General features: G+C 46.7%; 2 protein-coding genes across 2 annotated transcripts in view; one reads left to right on the top strand and one right to left on the bottom strand.

The window, feature by feature from the left end:
- Positions 1 to 15,613, top strand: part of dnajc17 (DnaJ (Hsp40) homolog, subfamily C, member 17) — a 60,160-nt gene that overhangs the window by 39,251 nt on the left and 5,296 nt on the right. The gene's annotated exons all lie outside the window — the stretch shown is intronic.
- On the bottom strand, positions 3,179 to 7,791 carry LOC134067532 (cdc42 effector protein 3). Its single transcript, XM_062522836.1, has 3 exons — positions 7,445 to 7,791; positions 6,894 to 7,024; positions 3,179 to 5,046 (listed from the first exon to the last, which is right to left on the bottom strand). Exon 3 carries the CDS (start codon positions 4,917 to 4,919, stop codon positions 4,317 to 4,319), a length of 603 nt encoding a protein of 200 aa, XP_062378820.1. The 5' UTR covers positions 4,920 to 5,046; positions 6,894 to 7,024; positions 7,445 to 7,791; the 3' UTR covers positions 3,179 to 4,316.

The raw sequence follows: 15,613 nt of genomic DNA on the forward strand, positions 1-15,613 counted from the left end.
TCTCCAAGAGCTGCATTCTTGGCAAATCACTTCTGAAAGAAGTTGTTCTAAACGGAGTGTCACTTGTGCACATATTTTCCTTCCTCCAAGATGTCAAAGTTGTCACAGGCGAGCCATAACACTGTTAGCAGGCCTGGCCCTGAACTTGTGTGAACGTGCGAGAAAACCGAAGGTAATCCTTAGTTAGTTGCCCCTTAATTTGTTCTGACACAATCCAGAGCACTACAAACAATATCAGTTTCATGGACAGCCGTTTACTCAGCAGCCCCCTGTGAAAGAGTATTGCATACTTTCAGTAGCATCAAGCTTGACTGCCAGACACCATTACGCTAGAGATAGGAATGTTTCTGTTGTCAAAATGATATTTCAGAAAATGAATCTTTGAGAGGGGGCTGGGAGGAGAAGGAAAAAATGTATACTTTTCTCGATTGTGTGAGATGGCAAGTCTCTAGTATTTGGCTTGATAGCAGGTCTGGAATTTTGGGGGAAAGGAAAAGTGGTTGCAGATGTTGTCGGGGATGAAAGGGGGGGGGGGGGCACCTTGCAGTCTGGACCCAGTCTTTTCAGTGCCAAGATAATTTGTCTTCCAATTACTGTCTCTTTCTTCTCACATGAGTTGTGAGGGTTCGGGCGGCTCGGCAGGTCTATCGGAGAATAACTTTAACGTGAGTCCATGTGCGGAGGAGCCCTGAGCGTGCGTGGCGTGTGGGGGAGTCCAAGGACAATCTCCTGTGCTAGACGGATGTGAAGTGTACTCATGGGTAATTGCTGTAGATATTTTATGGAACGCAGTGTGTCCCTGTGGATAGATTTACTCCCCCTCTTGTGCTTCTCAGTCAGAGTTGGGATGGCAGGAGGCTCTTATTCCAGTGCTGTCTGTCTGTCTGTCTGTCTGTCTGTCTGTCTGTCTGTCTGTCTGTCTGTCGGTGTGCATCTCTCTGTCTGTCACATGGCTTCAGTCACCAAACCCCAGAAGGAGGCAACGTGTGTCTTGAAGTGTGCAGATCTGGTGCAGCGAGGCCTGGCTAGAGAGAAATCGGGTCTCAGGGCGAGTTTGACAGGCTAGCTTGCCATGTGTGTGGAGTCTGTGGTTTGGATTGGATCCCTAATGGCAGCCGGATCTGGCGTAGCTGTGGACTGAAGCCAGACCTGGGCCAGATTCTCTCCAAAGTCAGCTGTTATCTGCTATAGTGCTTTCATGTAGTGTTTTCACTGCAAGTCTAAATCCAAGGATCTGGCCTACTGTAAGTCGAGCCATTTCTTTGTTATAATGTGTTTAATTTCATCAGCTGGGCTGCTGTGTGATCTATTATTTTGTAAGATTTGATATTGTCTTAAAACCATGTAATGCCCCCCCTTGAGAAATGTACAGCAGTGTCCTCATGTAATTTCCATCTGGACTATGGCACTAGGCGTTAACTCTTTCTCAACCAAGGCCATGTTGGAGCAGCTTTGAAGATTCATCCAAACTCTTGTTTCAGGGTAGTCTGGCTAGCGCCTACCACTTCTCAAATGAGACGTAGTCTGGCAAACGTTCATTTTCTCGTATTTGAAAAAAATGCCCAGACCCGTTCATTGGGTTCCGCGGATGTCTATCAAATGCGTCTGTGCATAGCTCATCATCGTCATGCTTTCCCCCCTGTTCTGTGATTGGTCCCCTATCTCAGGCAAAAATTAGGGCGGTAGTTTCCAGGCTGCCTTAGCAGCGTGAATCAAATCACGCACAATGCAGCATGGGAAGTTGGGAACACCCAGGCTAGTTTCAGGGAGTACTGCAGCTTCAAGCATTCTTTTCAGGGGGTTGGTGTTTGTTTTTAATTCTGTGCTTAATGTTAAAGTTTAGTGTCATTTTCACAGTGAGCCCCATCTCTCCCCATCTGTTTGCATTTGTGCAGTCTCTTGATCCATTACGCTCATCCTGTGTTCACTGATCGTACTGAAAGCTGAAGAGTTCAAATCAATGAGAGACCAGATCAGACATGCATATCCTGTAGTTACAAACATTCCTCATGTCAAACTGACATGGAACCCAAACACCCAGTGTTTAACTAGACTCCGCGTCTCCTTCGGCTGTGTGAAAATAAGACTCACATGCACATTGTTGGTAGTGTCTGACACACAGTCTTTTAAATGGCTTCATTTTTTGGTCTGCCTTTGAGAAACATACCGTCCCTTACTGCGGTGTACACACCCACAGCTTATGGACTTCATATGAAGAAAATCCGATGGACACTCAAAGAATACTGACACTGCGCTACAGTTGTAGGCAGACTTTTAGTATAGATCATTTTACTATGCACAATTCAACTTCTACTCCAGTCTGATCTCAATATCCTCCTTATGTCTGGATTTATTTATGACTGCCAAGAGTAAACAGAAAAGTGTGCACATTCATTCAAATGGTAAAAACACATGATGCTTTTGCTCAGTGGTTCAGGTAACCCACAGCCCCATCTAGCTGCTTCTTTCCCTCTCGCTCTCTATTCATTCTCTCTTCTTCCATCATTCCCAATTCTTCCTTTCTGTCTTTTTTCCTCTCTCGTTTCTCATTTGTTCTCTCTCTCTCTCTCCCTCTTCCTGAGGTCTTGTTCCCCATGATTTCCCTTCCCCTCCCGTAGACCCCCTGCCGTGCTGCTGGTCTCTGGCTCTCTCTGACCGCTGCTCCTGGCGGGCCGGTCAGCCTCGGCGTGGGGTGTTGGGGTCGTGTTTGTTCAGCAGGTAGCGTTTAAAAGCCCCTCATCTGGAGCCTGGCTAGCTAGTGGTGGACGGCCACCGCGGCCCTCTTAGCCCAGCACATGTGGAAGTATCGCGTTCCCTCCCCAGCGCTCGTTAGCAGCGCGGCGCACATTTACAGCTAAGAAAATAGCGGTGGCAGGGACGCGGAGAGAAGAGCCTGTAACTCCGCTTTGGCTGCTGCCCACTGCTGTTGCCCCAGGCAACGGTAAAAGCATGGCAGGGGGCAGAACTTTAAAAAAGCTATATGTGGACATTTGGACTCACTTGCCACTTCTCTGCAAATGAAAAAGGTGGCCAAGAACTTGAGATATAGATACTGTTGTACTTTCATAGCTGAGCTTGCCCAGGAGAAGGTCTTGTTTCAGTAATAATTAGTGTTGTAAACATCACTAGTTATCACACCAGTGTTTATGTAGGCCTTGAAAACACTTACCCTTGAAAAAGGAGTTCGCTACAATACGAAAACCCCAAATATTAAAATAGAAAAACATTTTAATGTGTGTGTACCCACTAAACCAGTACAGTACATAGCAACAGTGGGAGTACAGCAAACAAATCAAGTTCACCAAGACATTGTTTTCTAAAAGGTCCATTTCACTCCTGATGAAGCTGCTAAATTATTAACTACTGTAGGTATAATGTTGTAACATAGGCAAATATTAACAGGAGAATATTAACTTTTTGTTCCTCCATCTTATCAAGGACAACTCATGTGAAGATACAGTATGTTCAAACTGTTTTAACCCTTACCTTTCAGTGTATAATTGCACCCTGAAATCCAAAAGGCTCTAGGCTCTTTGATACTGTAGAAAGCCCATTACCCAAATGTAACATAAGGTCACTGGTCAAAGTGTTGGCTCAGAGTTATGAATTTGTTGAATGGCTGTTGCCTAATTCCACACTTCCAGGAAGAAACCCAATAGTAAGTTGCACAATACTGGCGGGAGTCTGCGTTTTGTTATTGCTGTCTGCTTTTCAGATGACCTCCCATTCACACAGAGAGGAGATTGTGTGTGTGTGTGTGTGTGTGTGTGTGTGTGTGTGTGTGTGTGTGTGTGTGTGTGTGTGTGTGTGTGTGTGTGTGTGTGTGTGTGTGTGTGTGTGTGTGTGTGTGTGTGTGTGTGTGTGTGTGTGTGTTCGCTCGCTCGCTCGCTCGCTGGTGCGCGCGTGCAAGCATGTTGGTCCTCTTGTGTCAGCAGCTATGAGCTTAAGATAGGAATCAGGCCTGATATCCATCTATCCGCACTGTGTTCCGGGGGAGGTCCAGCGATCCGAGATGATTGTGGGGATAGCAGGTCCTGCTGATGCTTCTGGAAGCCACCATGGCTTGCATCAGCAACATCCTATTAGCGATAGTACCACAAAAACGCCTATGTGACAGAAAAGTCATGATTTTCCTCCATCCAAAGTGGAACTGTTTATCACTATATTTACCCAAAGCTTCTTTGATAAGCCACGGTGATGACCATAGGGGGAGTGTTGTGATATAACAATATTAGTTGTTCAAAGACACTTGGAAGCTCCAGGTCTGACAGGCCCCAGGGCTTATTTCAGTTCTGGCTTCTCCAGGCCCCATTGCTTTACTGATAATGCTTGTCCATCACCTGAAGCACATCATCCAGAATGGACGGGCCGAGGTCAAGACTGAAGGAGAATGCCGAGTCGATCTCATCTGGCTGTGACATGTCCATGGGAGCCTGGCTGTAGTCTCTCCCTGAGTTCAGGCTCCCGTGGCCGGGGCTGGTGCTGGTGCTGGTGCGGTCCGACCCGGACGGCTCGTCCTCCGCCATGTCGCCCTCCTCGCTGTCGAGCAGCGGGAGGGAGCTGCACTTCTTCCGCCGGTGCGCCGAGCTCTGGCGCCGGGCCGGCCAGTCGGGGCTCTCCTGGCCCTCGGCCTCGTCCAGGTTGAGGCGCGGGGGCTTTGGGGGCGGCGGCGGCGAGCAGGCCAGGAAGAGGTTCTGCTCGCTCTGGGAACTCTGGAGCAGCAGGCTGTGTCCGTGCTTCAGGAAGGACAGGTCTCCGAAGCGGTCCCCCTGCCCGTCCGAGCCGATGTGGGAGAGGTGGCGGAAGTCGCCCAGCGGCAGGCTGATCATGTTGACGGAGATGACTTCCCGGCGCTTGGACATCCGGCGGGGCCAGCGAGCCGAAGCAGGCTTGCGGTATAGCGAGGTCTTCAACGGCATCCTGCCGGTGAGGTGGATTCAGCACTGGAGTGTTTCTTAATCGCGTTATCACTGCGTGATGGAATCAATGTTTTCTGCTGCGGTTTAAATGGAAAGCATCCTCATTGAAATGGTCTTGTCTTCTTATCTAAGAAGGGAAGAAAAGAAAAAGACATTACCAGAAATGATGAACATGGTTGGACCCATCCAGGTTTTGACATTGATATCTGTCAGCAATACCCTGAAATTGAACAGCTAATTGTCATCTTGGACAAACACGACTGTTTTCTGTAGACGCTCAATCCACATTCGTGCGATTTCCCTAGCACCAGATGCAGACTTTGGCTGAAGTTGAGCCCCCCTTGAAATGGGGGAAAAAAAGTTTTTGTTTGAACGCTGCACCTGTTCACGATGCAATTATTCACAATAGCTTTGAAACAGATGCTTTTTGTAAAGCGGCTTTTAACGAAGTGCTTTCTGATGAATGCTAATATTTAAAAAATTATTTATCTTTTCATTTATCCAGTTATCTGTTCTGTTGAAACCTGACATTTATTGGCTTTTAGAACCCCTACTCTCGTCCATTTCCCAGATTCCCAGAACAGGTTTTTCCCATCAGGGATGCATGGCAGCTCCACAAACACAGGCACTCTGATTTCAACACACTTACGGTATGTTTGTCCGCTTGTTCCTCACCAGCCATAAACAGAACAAGCAGTGCCCAGGAAGTGACTGGGGGCCTTGGACCAGCTTCTATTGGAGCTGTGGAGACCAGCAGCCATTGGAGCAGGGCCTTCCTCTGCACCTCAATAGATGTTGGTGTAATGGCAGAGGCAAGGAGCAGATCTGGCCGTTATCTGGCTCAGCTCTGTTAGAGATGGGCCTCTACTTGGGGCGTTGACAGCCTTGAACGACTCCTTCAGACACATTTTCTCGACCTCTCTCGCATTCTTGCTCATCAGCTTTGGCATGCAGAGCCATCAATTAAGATCTATTATACCTAATCACCCGAACCAGGAAAGGAGAGAGATTCAATACACAATCCAACAGCAGATGTAATCTGATTTAAATGCCCTCTGAAGACGTTTGCTGGATGGGATCAGAACCTGGCGAGCGCCGTCACGTTGTACAGTGCAAATAAATCGCTGTCATTTCACTCGACTATTTCCTTTTAGTGTCTGGGGCTTTCAGACCAGCCCTGGCAATTTGTTCCCATTCATTACTCTGAATTTGTTCAAGACAGACCTCATCATGGTTGGCTTGTCAAGTGGACTGTCCTTATTTATATATTTTATTTATTTATTTTCCTTTCCTTAATAGTGCCTTCTCAGGCTCAGCCGATGTAAGATCTGTGTTCGTGACTCGAAACACTCACTCTTTAAATTTGTAAGGCACTACAGAAAACATGTTTTGTTGGCCAATAAAGGTTTTATCGGCACTTCAACAGCAGCGGGAGGTGCGAGTGTGTGGACACAACAGCATTCCTTTTGCAACACGTAACGCTACAGAGGGGAGGTGGAGCTCAATCTCTTCTCTCTCTCTCTCTCTCTCTCTCTCTCTCTCTCTCTCTCTCTCTCTCTCTCTCTCTCTCTCTCTCTCTCTCTCTCTCTCTCTCTCTCTCTCTCTCTCTCTCTCTCTCCATCTCTGGAGTGATTATCAGAATTAAGGAACACTTTACCCTCGAGCCCTAAGTTAGCTAAAACCACTGATTATAAGCACTGATGTAAAGCCACACTACCTGTTTCTTCTAAAATTGTCCTCCAAAAACAACAACAATAGCAATTACTCTCACTGCACCTTTTTCTTATGACACCTCCTGGTGTGTCATCAAATACCTGTGCTACCTGAATCTCATTCCCGTTGGCTGTTTCTACTACAGTTGTCATATCTGTACTTTTGACAAAATGACTCGCCATAAACGATAGAAGATAGAATTGTACACAATGTCAGAAGCTTAGAACAGGCTTGTAGGTAGGTAGGTAGGTATGGTCTTACCTGGCTGGTGTCTGATGCACCATCCGCTCTGTGCTTGCTCTCTTGCCCGGATCCCCAGTCAGGAAGCAAGGCTGAGACAGATAACTGCTCTCCCCGATGATAACACACCTGACATGACCGGACTTGCTCCACTGCAAAACAAGACGTACAGAGAGAATGAGAGAACTGAAGAATGAAAGGAAAAAGGGGACGACGTTCTGAGACAAGTCTTGCTCTACAAACACTCCTTTTAACTCGAGGAAACTCCAGATGCATGCTTGAAGGATCAATCATTGACTTGAGTGGAGCACCACGTTGCTTTGCCAGCATTATGCCGTAAAATTAAAGACTCCATTTAACCAAGTATGTCAGCCAGAACTGGTGCCTAACTACTGCCAAACCATTTTGCTCTCACCATTTTTAGTTAACAGCCAATATCTGTATAAACCATCAATTAGGCCGCATTCAGTTTGTGTAACAAAGCCCCAAAGTTAATCACTGACCCCGAAAAAGATCCATACAATTCCCTGTTTAATGATCCATCAGATTACCTGGGTCACAGAATGACTCACCTGTCAAGTGACTTTAGTCCAGTCTTCAGGAGAGGAGTCTCTTAGCTCCTGCTGCGTTGATCTTGTACCTGGATCTCAATGTCTCCCGTGTTGAGTCTCCTGTGCTCCTTTAGTGTTTGAGTCCAGCCTGCAGGTGTGGCGGTTAGGTTGCCTAGGTGAGGTTGAGATGAATGAATATATGTGTACGAAGCAGGTGGAGTTTTCCTTTTTTTTTCCTGCCTCTCTCTCTCTCTCTCTCCCTCTCTCTTTCTCTTTCTCACACACCTTCTTCTCGTTCCCTCTACCTCTATTCAGGGGCAACAGGTCTGTTTACCCTTTGGTGAGGTCACATGCCCTCCAGTCAGATGCTATAAATCTGTTGATCTTACCCCTTTTGCCCTCACAGACTCTGTGTTCTTTCACAATATCCCATTCTGTCTCTCCCCCTCCCTCTACTCTCACCCCTTCTCATTCCACACTCTGTCACTCTTTTACCCGCTCTCTCTCTCTCCCTCTGTTCATTCACTATCCTGTTCTTTGTCTCAGTCTACTCTGCCTCTATTACTCTTTCTTATTCTCTCTCTCTCTCATATGTGTCCCTGTCCCTCTTTCCTGGGAAACAGCTTCTGTGTGGAAGCACACAGCACATTCCTCTTCATCTGTGTGTGTGTGTGTGTGTGTGGGCAGCGCGGGGGGCTCCGTCCGGAGAGGGTTAACTGATTCCTAATCTCTGTGTCATTGTCCTCACGCTGCTGATTTCCTGGGGATTTGAAGCCCTTCAGCCACGCCGCCCACCAAAGCCACGCAGCTCCCAGTAGCCGCACGGAGAGACCGACACACACTAGGGACAAAAAGCATCATTACTACTGTACTGAAACATGTCACCTTCCCTCTGTAAGCATAGGCCAGTTAAGCGATTTTGAATTTAAATATAACTGATGGATTTGGATGGAAGTGCATCAAATGGCGTTGAGTTGAATGAGATGCATTTGAGTTGAATGGAGAGCCACTAGTTTACGCATTTGGCCCACCAACAGCAGCAGCCTAAGCAGCATGAGGCGCCGGGGCAAGCACATACAGGCCTGGCTGAGTTGCGCAACTCTCCATCAGCAAGGACTGTAGCCATGCTTACGTTCTCACGCCTCCAGCCATAAGTGTTTGTAGGAGGTATTACAAACATGAGCAGCCGTTTTTTCCCCCTCCTTCTCCTCAACTGTTGCCGCATTCCTTGGCATGATATGTGTGGTGACAAAAGCCTGATGTGTGTTTGAAATGGTGATGGGTGCAGAAGTATTTACCCAGTGGTGGTTTACAGTATGGACTTCTCAGAGTGCCATTGCAGGCATTTGCCTAAATGTGCTGCTTCTCATTTCTTCTACAAATAAATAGATAGAGTACAGATTTAGTTTGGGGTTCGTGTTGCCCTTATGGTGTGTAGTTTTAAAATATTTTGTCAGTGTTTGTAGTGTAGTACCTGACTTAAACACTGACAGCTTCATTTAGAATTTGATGAATGTAGAAATGTATGTTTTATGAATTCCTGCCAGGGTTTTCTCCAAAACTATGCCAAGGCAACTATGCCTATGTTTACTTTTGGTATACACTATTTCAGGTATGTATGAATGTAAGCCAATCATACCTTTTACATGTTTTAGCCAAGATAAAGTTACACAATGCAGCAGCATTTCTCAGTTTGACTTGCAGATATCTCAATGTCAAGGGTTCTGTTTCTTTTTCCACCCTGGATTTAGAGAACAGATATGAAGGTTAAGAGCTTCACAATCATTGAGTTGGTGGAGCCTTACAACCTACAGTATATGTTCCCAATCTAGCCCCCTGATTGGTTCTTCTTGGGATCCCAAAAAGGTTCCTCTCTGAATCTTCCATTACACAGAGTTCTCCATGAAAATCCTTTCTTTAGGGTGCTTTCACACCAACAGCAGTTGGTGCGCACCAAAAGATCCATTCGAACTAAAAGCTCTTAGTTCGGTTCGTTTTTGTTGGTGTGAAAGCATCAGTCACACTCGGGTCCGCACTAAATCAAGCAGACCGAGACCGCCGAAAAGAAGTGGGGGTCCACTGGGGTCCAAACCATAGACTGTAGGTCAAAATAGTGAGTCAAAATTGGCGCTTACTGCTACCGGAAGATAAACATTGATGAAACGTCAATCGGGCCAATTTTTGATTCGTTTGCTGGTGTGAAAGCAGACCTCACTGGAGTCTATATGCTACCTAATAACAATTTTATTGCCTGATGCAGATTTTATAATACACAATTGATCTGTAGTAAAGAGAACATTTGGAAGACACTTGGATTGTAGTGTAGTGTAGTGTAGTGTAGCATGTGCACAGATGCAGACACTGGGATGGTGCGCATATGCAGCCAGTGGGAGCGGAGCATGTTGGGGACAGGCTGGGCCCTGTCCCAGGTCCAGGGAGGAGGACGGCAGGCGAGCGGGTGGCCCCAGCCCCAAGCCCCAAGCCCCAAGCCCCAGCTGTCTGGCAGCGCTGCTCCATCCGCTCTGCTCTGCTCTGCTCTGCTCAGCGTCACCACCAGTGTCCCATTCCCCCACCTCTCCCATGGGACCATGCTATACATCTGGAGCAAACGGGTGGAACACAGCTGTGTGTGTGTGTCTGTGTGTGTCTGTGTGTCTGTGTCTCTGTGTGTGTGTGTGTGTGTGTGTGTGTGTGTGTGTGTGTGTGTGTGTGTGTGTGTGTTTTTACTTGGTGTTAGTGTGTCCAAGAGTTTCTGAATTCTCTGTGTGTGTGTAAATATTTCTCTGTATGTCCTCATTTGTCCGTGTCTTTGTGTTCATGCGTGTGTTTATAAGTCTGCGTGTGCATGCATGCATTTTCTTTGTGCTTGTCTGTCTGTGTGGTTTGCCTGTGGAATTCATTTTTGCATTACCAAACACACAATGTTCCCTTCACCAGAGAACAGCACATCAGGAGTCGTCTCTCTCTCTCTCTCTCTCTCTCTCTCTCTCTCGCTCACTCCCCATCTGTCTGGTCCAGCCTGGTCAGGTCCGGCCCGGTCCACAGCAGAGCCTCTTCCTGTCAGGCCTGGCTGAGGTTAATGGATCCGAGCACTACAGGCCCGAGACGGAGGCCCGTCCCCTCTGATTGCTGTCTTCCTGATGGGCTCCTTTCAAACGGCTCCAACAAACAAAACTCTTCCCCCTTCACAGAAGGATCTGGTGCGCCTCAGCACAAGCAATTACTCACGCAAATGAAATAACACCGGCCCCATCATAACATTTACTCAGGTCCTGAGACCTGCGGCTCACACAACAACATAGAAATTGCTTTTTTTTTTTATTTTTGTAGTATTATCGTTATTATTTTTTAACTCTCCTTTCCGTTCCTCTCTTTTCTGTGTGGAACTCCAGCCATCTCTTTTTTGTCAAGCTGGCAGTTCTGCAGCTCTGGTTTCATAATGGGAGATAATCAACTGGGCGATGGAAATGCACGCCGTAATCCGTGGTGCTGTGGTGTGGCCTACCGAGAGGTCCTGTGACCAGAGGTACAAGGTGGGGGTTGCTTTCATGTTGTTTTTGGTATGTCTCTCTGACTCTGGATTGATTGCTTTGGCCTTGGCTGATGAGAAAGAGAGAGAGAGAGAGAGAGAGAAAGAGAAAGAGGGCGAGCAAGCGACTGGTTCATTGTGTTCCTGGTGCTGGTAGGGCAGACCACTGCTGGGGTTGCTGTGCTGCGGTCGATGTGTGTGTGTGTGTGTGTGTGTGTGTGTGTGTGTGTGTGTGTGTGTGTGTGTGTGTGTGTGTGTGTGTGTGTGTGTGTGTGTGTGTGTGTGTGTGTGTGTGTGTGTGTGTGTGTGTGTGTGTGTGTGTGTGTGTGTGTGTGTGTGTGTGTGTGTGCGTGCGCCTTTATCCCAGAGCCCCACAGAATTTAGCATGTTTTCTTCACCGTCTCCGGAAAAGTGTTTCCAGACCCGGCGTGGAGTGGCCTTTTGTGAGCGGCGAGGCTGAGGCTTTTTGTTTGTGTCTGAGTGTTCGTGCTCATTGTGCACCTCCTCCTCTGTGTACCGAGTCTGATGGACTTACCCCACCCAACTCTACACCCAACCCCCCCTCCCCAACACACACACACACACACACACATACAGACAGACACAAAGCAAGGCAGAGAGTAAATAAGCGTTGGTGAGTTGTGGTGCGAGTGGGCGCTGTGACTCAGCGCTAGACATGCGCGAGCTCGTCCTCCGTCCTGACGCTGCATGGGGGTCTGAGGCCGGAGGGAGGGAGCTGTAGTCTCGCCGCTGATTTACTGCTGTTTGGACTACCAGCAGCTTCTGTGCACCGAGCCACTGTGCGTCTGCTTCACACTGAGTCACAGTGAAGGCGCCATGGCGGGGGTCCAACTGAAACTCACCTGTCGAGCAGAACACCTGTGTGACCTATATCACAGCCATAGAGCAATGTGATGCATAATGACTCCACGCTTAACTTCCGCGGCTAGAGCAAAGTTCAGTGCCTAAGAGGACGTATCATGTCACTTCTGCTATGAAACAGCGTGATGAACACCAAGACATCTGCTATGATGCAAGAGAGTACACTTCTGATGTCAGTTGAAGGAACTGATTCACTGATTGTGAAGCTAATTGGAGTTACAGCTAAAACAGAGTTAAATAATTAAACACAGAGGCTTGTATGCCTAATTAATATTCCAGTTTTCATTGGTGAGCCTCATCAAGCTGCAATGCTATGTTAGTCCTACTTTACGCTAAGAGAGTAGCCTCATGACTACTGCTTTATTCAACATGCTGGGCTATTGGCACAGACTCATACGCTAACCAGCCTATTCAGCAAGGTTCCATAAATATTGATTTGATGAGAATGAGATATGAAATGCTATTCCATTTTCCACATTTGCAGAGATGTTTAAAAAACTGTGAAAAAGTTCTGGCTTTGTTTAACCTTTTCTGAAATTACCCTATAACAGCATGGGAAATACGTTTTTTGCCAAAAAGGTCGATCCCATTAGTTTTCCAGTGTAATATTGAATCAGACTGTTGACTTATTTTTTTAATGATTAATCAATCATTTAATTTTTGCATTTAAATTATTTATTTTATAGTGCAGTGTTATCTGCATAATGTTATTTGCTGTAATTACACTCTGTAGACTTTGAGTATTAGTGGGTGTATAACATTTCAAAGAAAGCCAAGTACAATTTTATTGAGCGGCATAATTATTTTTTTCTGGACATGCTTGATTACTAACTTCCCTTAAAAAGATTTTGATTTTATTCTGACTTGCCTACTCATACTTCATTCACTTAGATCTGAAGGGGGAATTTATGTGTCTGCAAACTTTTGTGTGTGTGTGTGTGTGTGTGTGTCTGTGCGTGCGTGTTTGTGTGTGAGTTTATACCTCACAAGTTGTGGGAATTCGGGGAAATTGGTCTGAAAATGTGCATTGCCTGATGTCCTCTGGCACGCTGCAATTTGTAATTATTAAATCAAGGGCCTCAAGATTTGGGTTTCTTTGAGGGCCCAGACCAAAGCCTGGAAGCGAACATGTGGACGATTGGGGGAGGGGTGGGGCAGCGGTGGGGGCGGCGGAGACTCCTTCACTCCCAGAGCTGTTTGACCAACGTATTAATGTGATAAGATGCCACTTAATCTCCTGGTGCCAACACAGCCACACTTGCCATTTTTGCACAGTGCCCCACAGTACTTCCAGGAACCAAGTGCCTTGTGAATGAGACTGTAAACAGTCCTATCAGGCTCTCCTAATGCCTCTTGGGCTGCAGTGGCTCCTTGGCATCTCTAAAGTGCCACTGCGCATAATACTGAGTGTGGGAATAGGACATTATTTGGCATGGGATTTTTTGTTGTGGCTCACAATGATAAAGTTTTATTTGTATACAGATAGGGCAAGCATGTATGGGATTCTGACACTGCCATCTGATTGGCTCTTAGCCTCATGAGTTCATAACCTCGTAAGGTTATGAGCGTGTTAATAACCTTTTAATTACCGTTTCTCGCCAACTTGGAGCTTATTCCGTGTGGAGCCCGACTATCACAAGCTATCAGGGTAGTTTCTGTTTCTGGGCCCACTTTCCACATTTCCAGTCCCTTTCATCCTGCGTGGCAGACACAAATGTGTTGGTGGAAACTGAATCTCTGTTCTGGTCTGCCACTTGGCCACCCCTCAGTGTCAGGAGCCCAGTGTCGCATCAATCATAATGATTAAGAGCGCTGGAGAACGCTGGGCACGGACACATCTCTTTCTCTCTCTTTCTCTCTCTCTCTTTCACTTCCACCTCTCTTTCGCTCTGTTCATTTGCGGTCGTTGAACAGCAGGCCAGACGGTCCAGCACACTGGCTCTGTCCTGCTGCCTCTGCTCCGGTCCAGACACATCCACCGCCGGGAAGAATTGAAGTTTTAGTCCTTCTTAACATTATTTAATACATCATGATCAGTGGCTTGGAGTCTTTCATTAAGGTTTGAGGAATTGATGAGTGTCTAGGAAAGTGAAGACACTGTGTTTCAACTTAATTGAGTGAAAAAGAGTGTGTGTGAATCGATTGATAAGGATTTGTGTATATATTATATATTTATTGGGTAATTAGAATGTACACATGTACATTTTTGTTGTTACCATTTTCCTCGACTTGGTGAACGTCTCACGCCCCTCTCACTCGCTCGTGTTTTGTTCTTCTTCTCTCCCTCGGTCCTCCCTCCCGTCCTTTCTCTTTATCCTATTGTTCCTTTCTGTTCCTTTCATTTAAGGTTCCCTTCTGATCTTGTTCTCCAAATGAGCTTGTGTACTTTAGCCTGTTCATGAGTGAGACACTGGAGCCAGGTGTTCTGTTTGATGCACTCAACAGCTCCTGCATCTTTGTCATTAACAAAGCAGAGGAAGTTGGCTGCAGGATTTGTGTGATAAAGAGCTCGACGCAGACTCAGGAAGGGGAGCCGTCCAGACCTTAACTATTCTCTCCCTCATTCTCTCTGTCACACACACACACACACACACACACACACACACACACACTGTTCTATCCTTTCCCTGGCTCGAAGTGCTCAGGATCTGTTTCCGTTTTGTCATTTCCTCCCAACACAGACACTCTCTCACACACACACACACACACACACACACACACACAGACGCACACATCTCCCGATTTTCTGGCTTTGAATGCTCACAGATCTACCTCCACTAGACACACACACACACACACACACACACACACACACGCACACGCACACACCTCCCTGCTTTCTGGCCCTTAATATTTACACATCTATCTCCACTTGTCTGTGTATTGTTTTCTCCCACCCATAGCACGCTTGTTTGAAGAATAAAAAGTGATATGTTTCCTGTCTTTGTTCTCTGGTGCAGTTTTGGGTTTCCTTGCACTCTGGCCCTCCGACTGGTGTTGCGTGTGTTTGTTTGAGTTAGCAGAGAGCACTGGGCACGCGTCTCGCACGGACATAGCGCACTCCTAATGAGCTCTAAATAAGTGTTTGGGCCCCATTAATCACCCCTGCCACATCTCACTGACAGAAAGGAGAGATCGTGTGTGTGTGTGTGCGTGCGTGCGTGTGCGTGCGTCCGTGTGTGTGTGTGTGTGTGTGTGTGTGTGTGTGTGTGAGAGAGAGAGAGAGAGAGAGATATTGGGGGTTTGGGAGAAATATTGAAGATTAAACTTCAGAGAGCTGAAGCTGAACCAGACTGTTGGAGAGTAGAGCAAAGCTGCCTGTAAAGACCAGCTTATGTATTATTTCCTCTGAGGTGTTAGTTCCTGGGTGGTGGTGGTGGTGTGCTGGCTGTTTCCATGGTAATTCCCTGCCAGGATGGAGTGCGGTTGACCACAGTCTGAGTCAGGAAGTGTGGATCTCAGATTTCAGATGAATACAGGCATCACAAGTCAGTGTTGTTCCATCACAAAGATACATAAAGGATTTAGTTGTTGAGTAATAAAATGTTGATGTTGGAAATTGTCTCTACAAGGGAAAAAAATGAAATAAAAACATAACAAATTGTGAAGCAATTGTACAAATCAGTATGTTTTGGACATCTCATTGAAGCATCGCTCTGTTGTGAGGACTTGCTAGCTGTAGGCAAGAGCAGGGGAATCATCAGCCTTGCTACACGCCTCTCACGTCTTCTCATCGTTTTCTACATCATCTCTCTCTAACTAACACCTTTGTTTGGCAC

This window comes from Sardina pilchardus, chromosome 20 (assembly GCF_963854185.1).
Source record: "Sardina pilchardus chromosome 20, fSarPil1.1, whole genome shotgun sequence".
NCBI lineage: Eukaryota > Metazoa > Chordata > Actinopteri > Clupeiformes > Clupeidae > Sardina > Sardina pilchardus.

What these genes read in the sequence shown, in the direction of transcription:
- LOC134067532 (XM_062522836.1), bottom strand. Translation starts at nt 4,919, where the DNA reads ATGCCGTTGAAGACCTCGCTATACCGCAAGCCTGCTTCGGCTCGCTGG.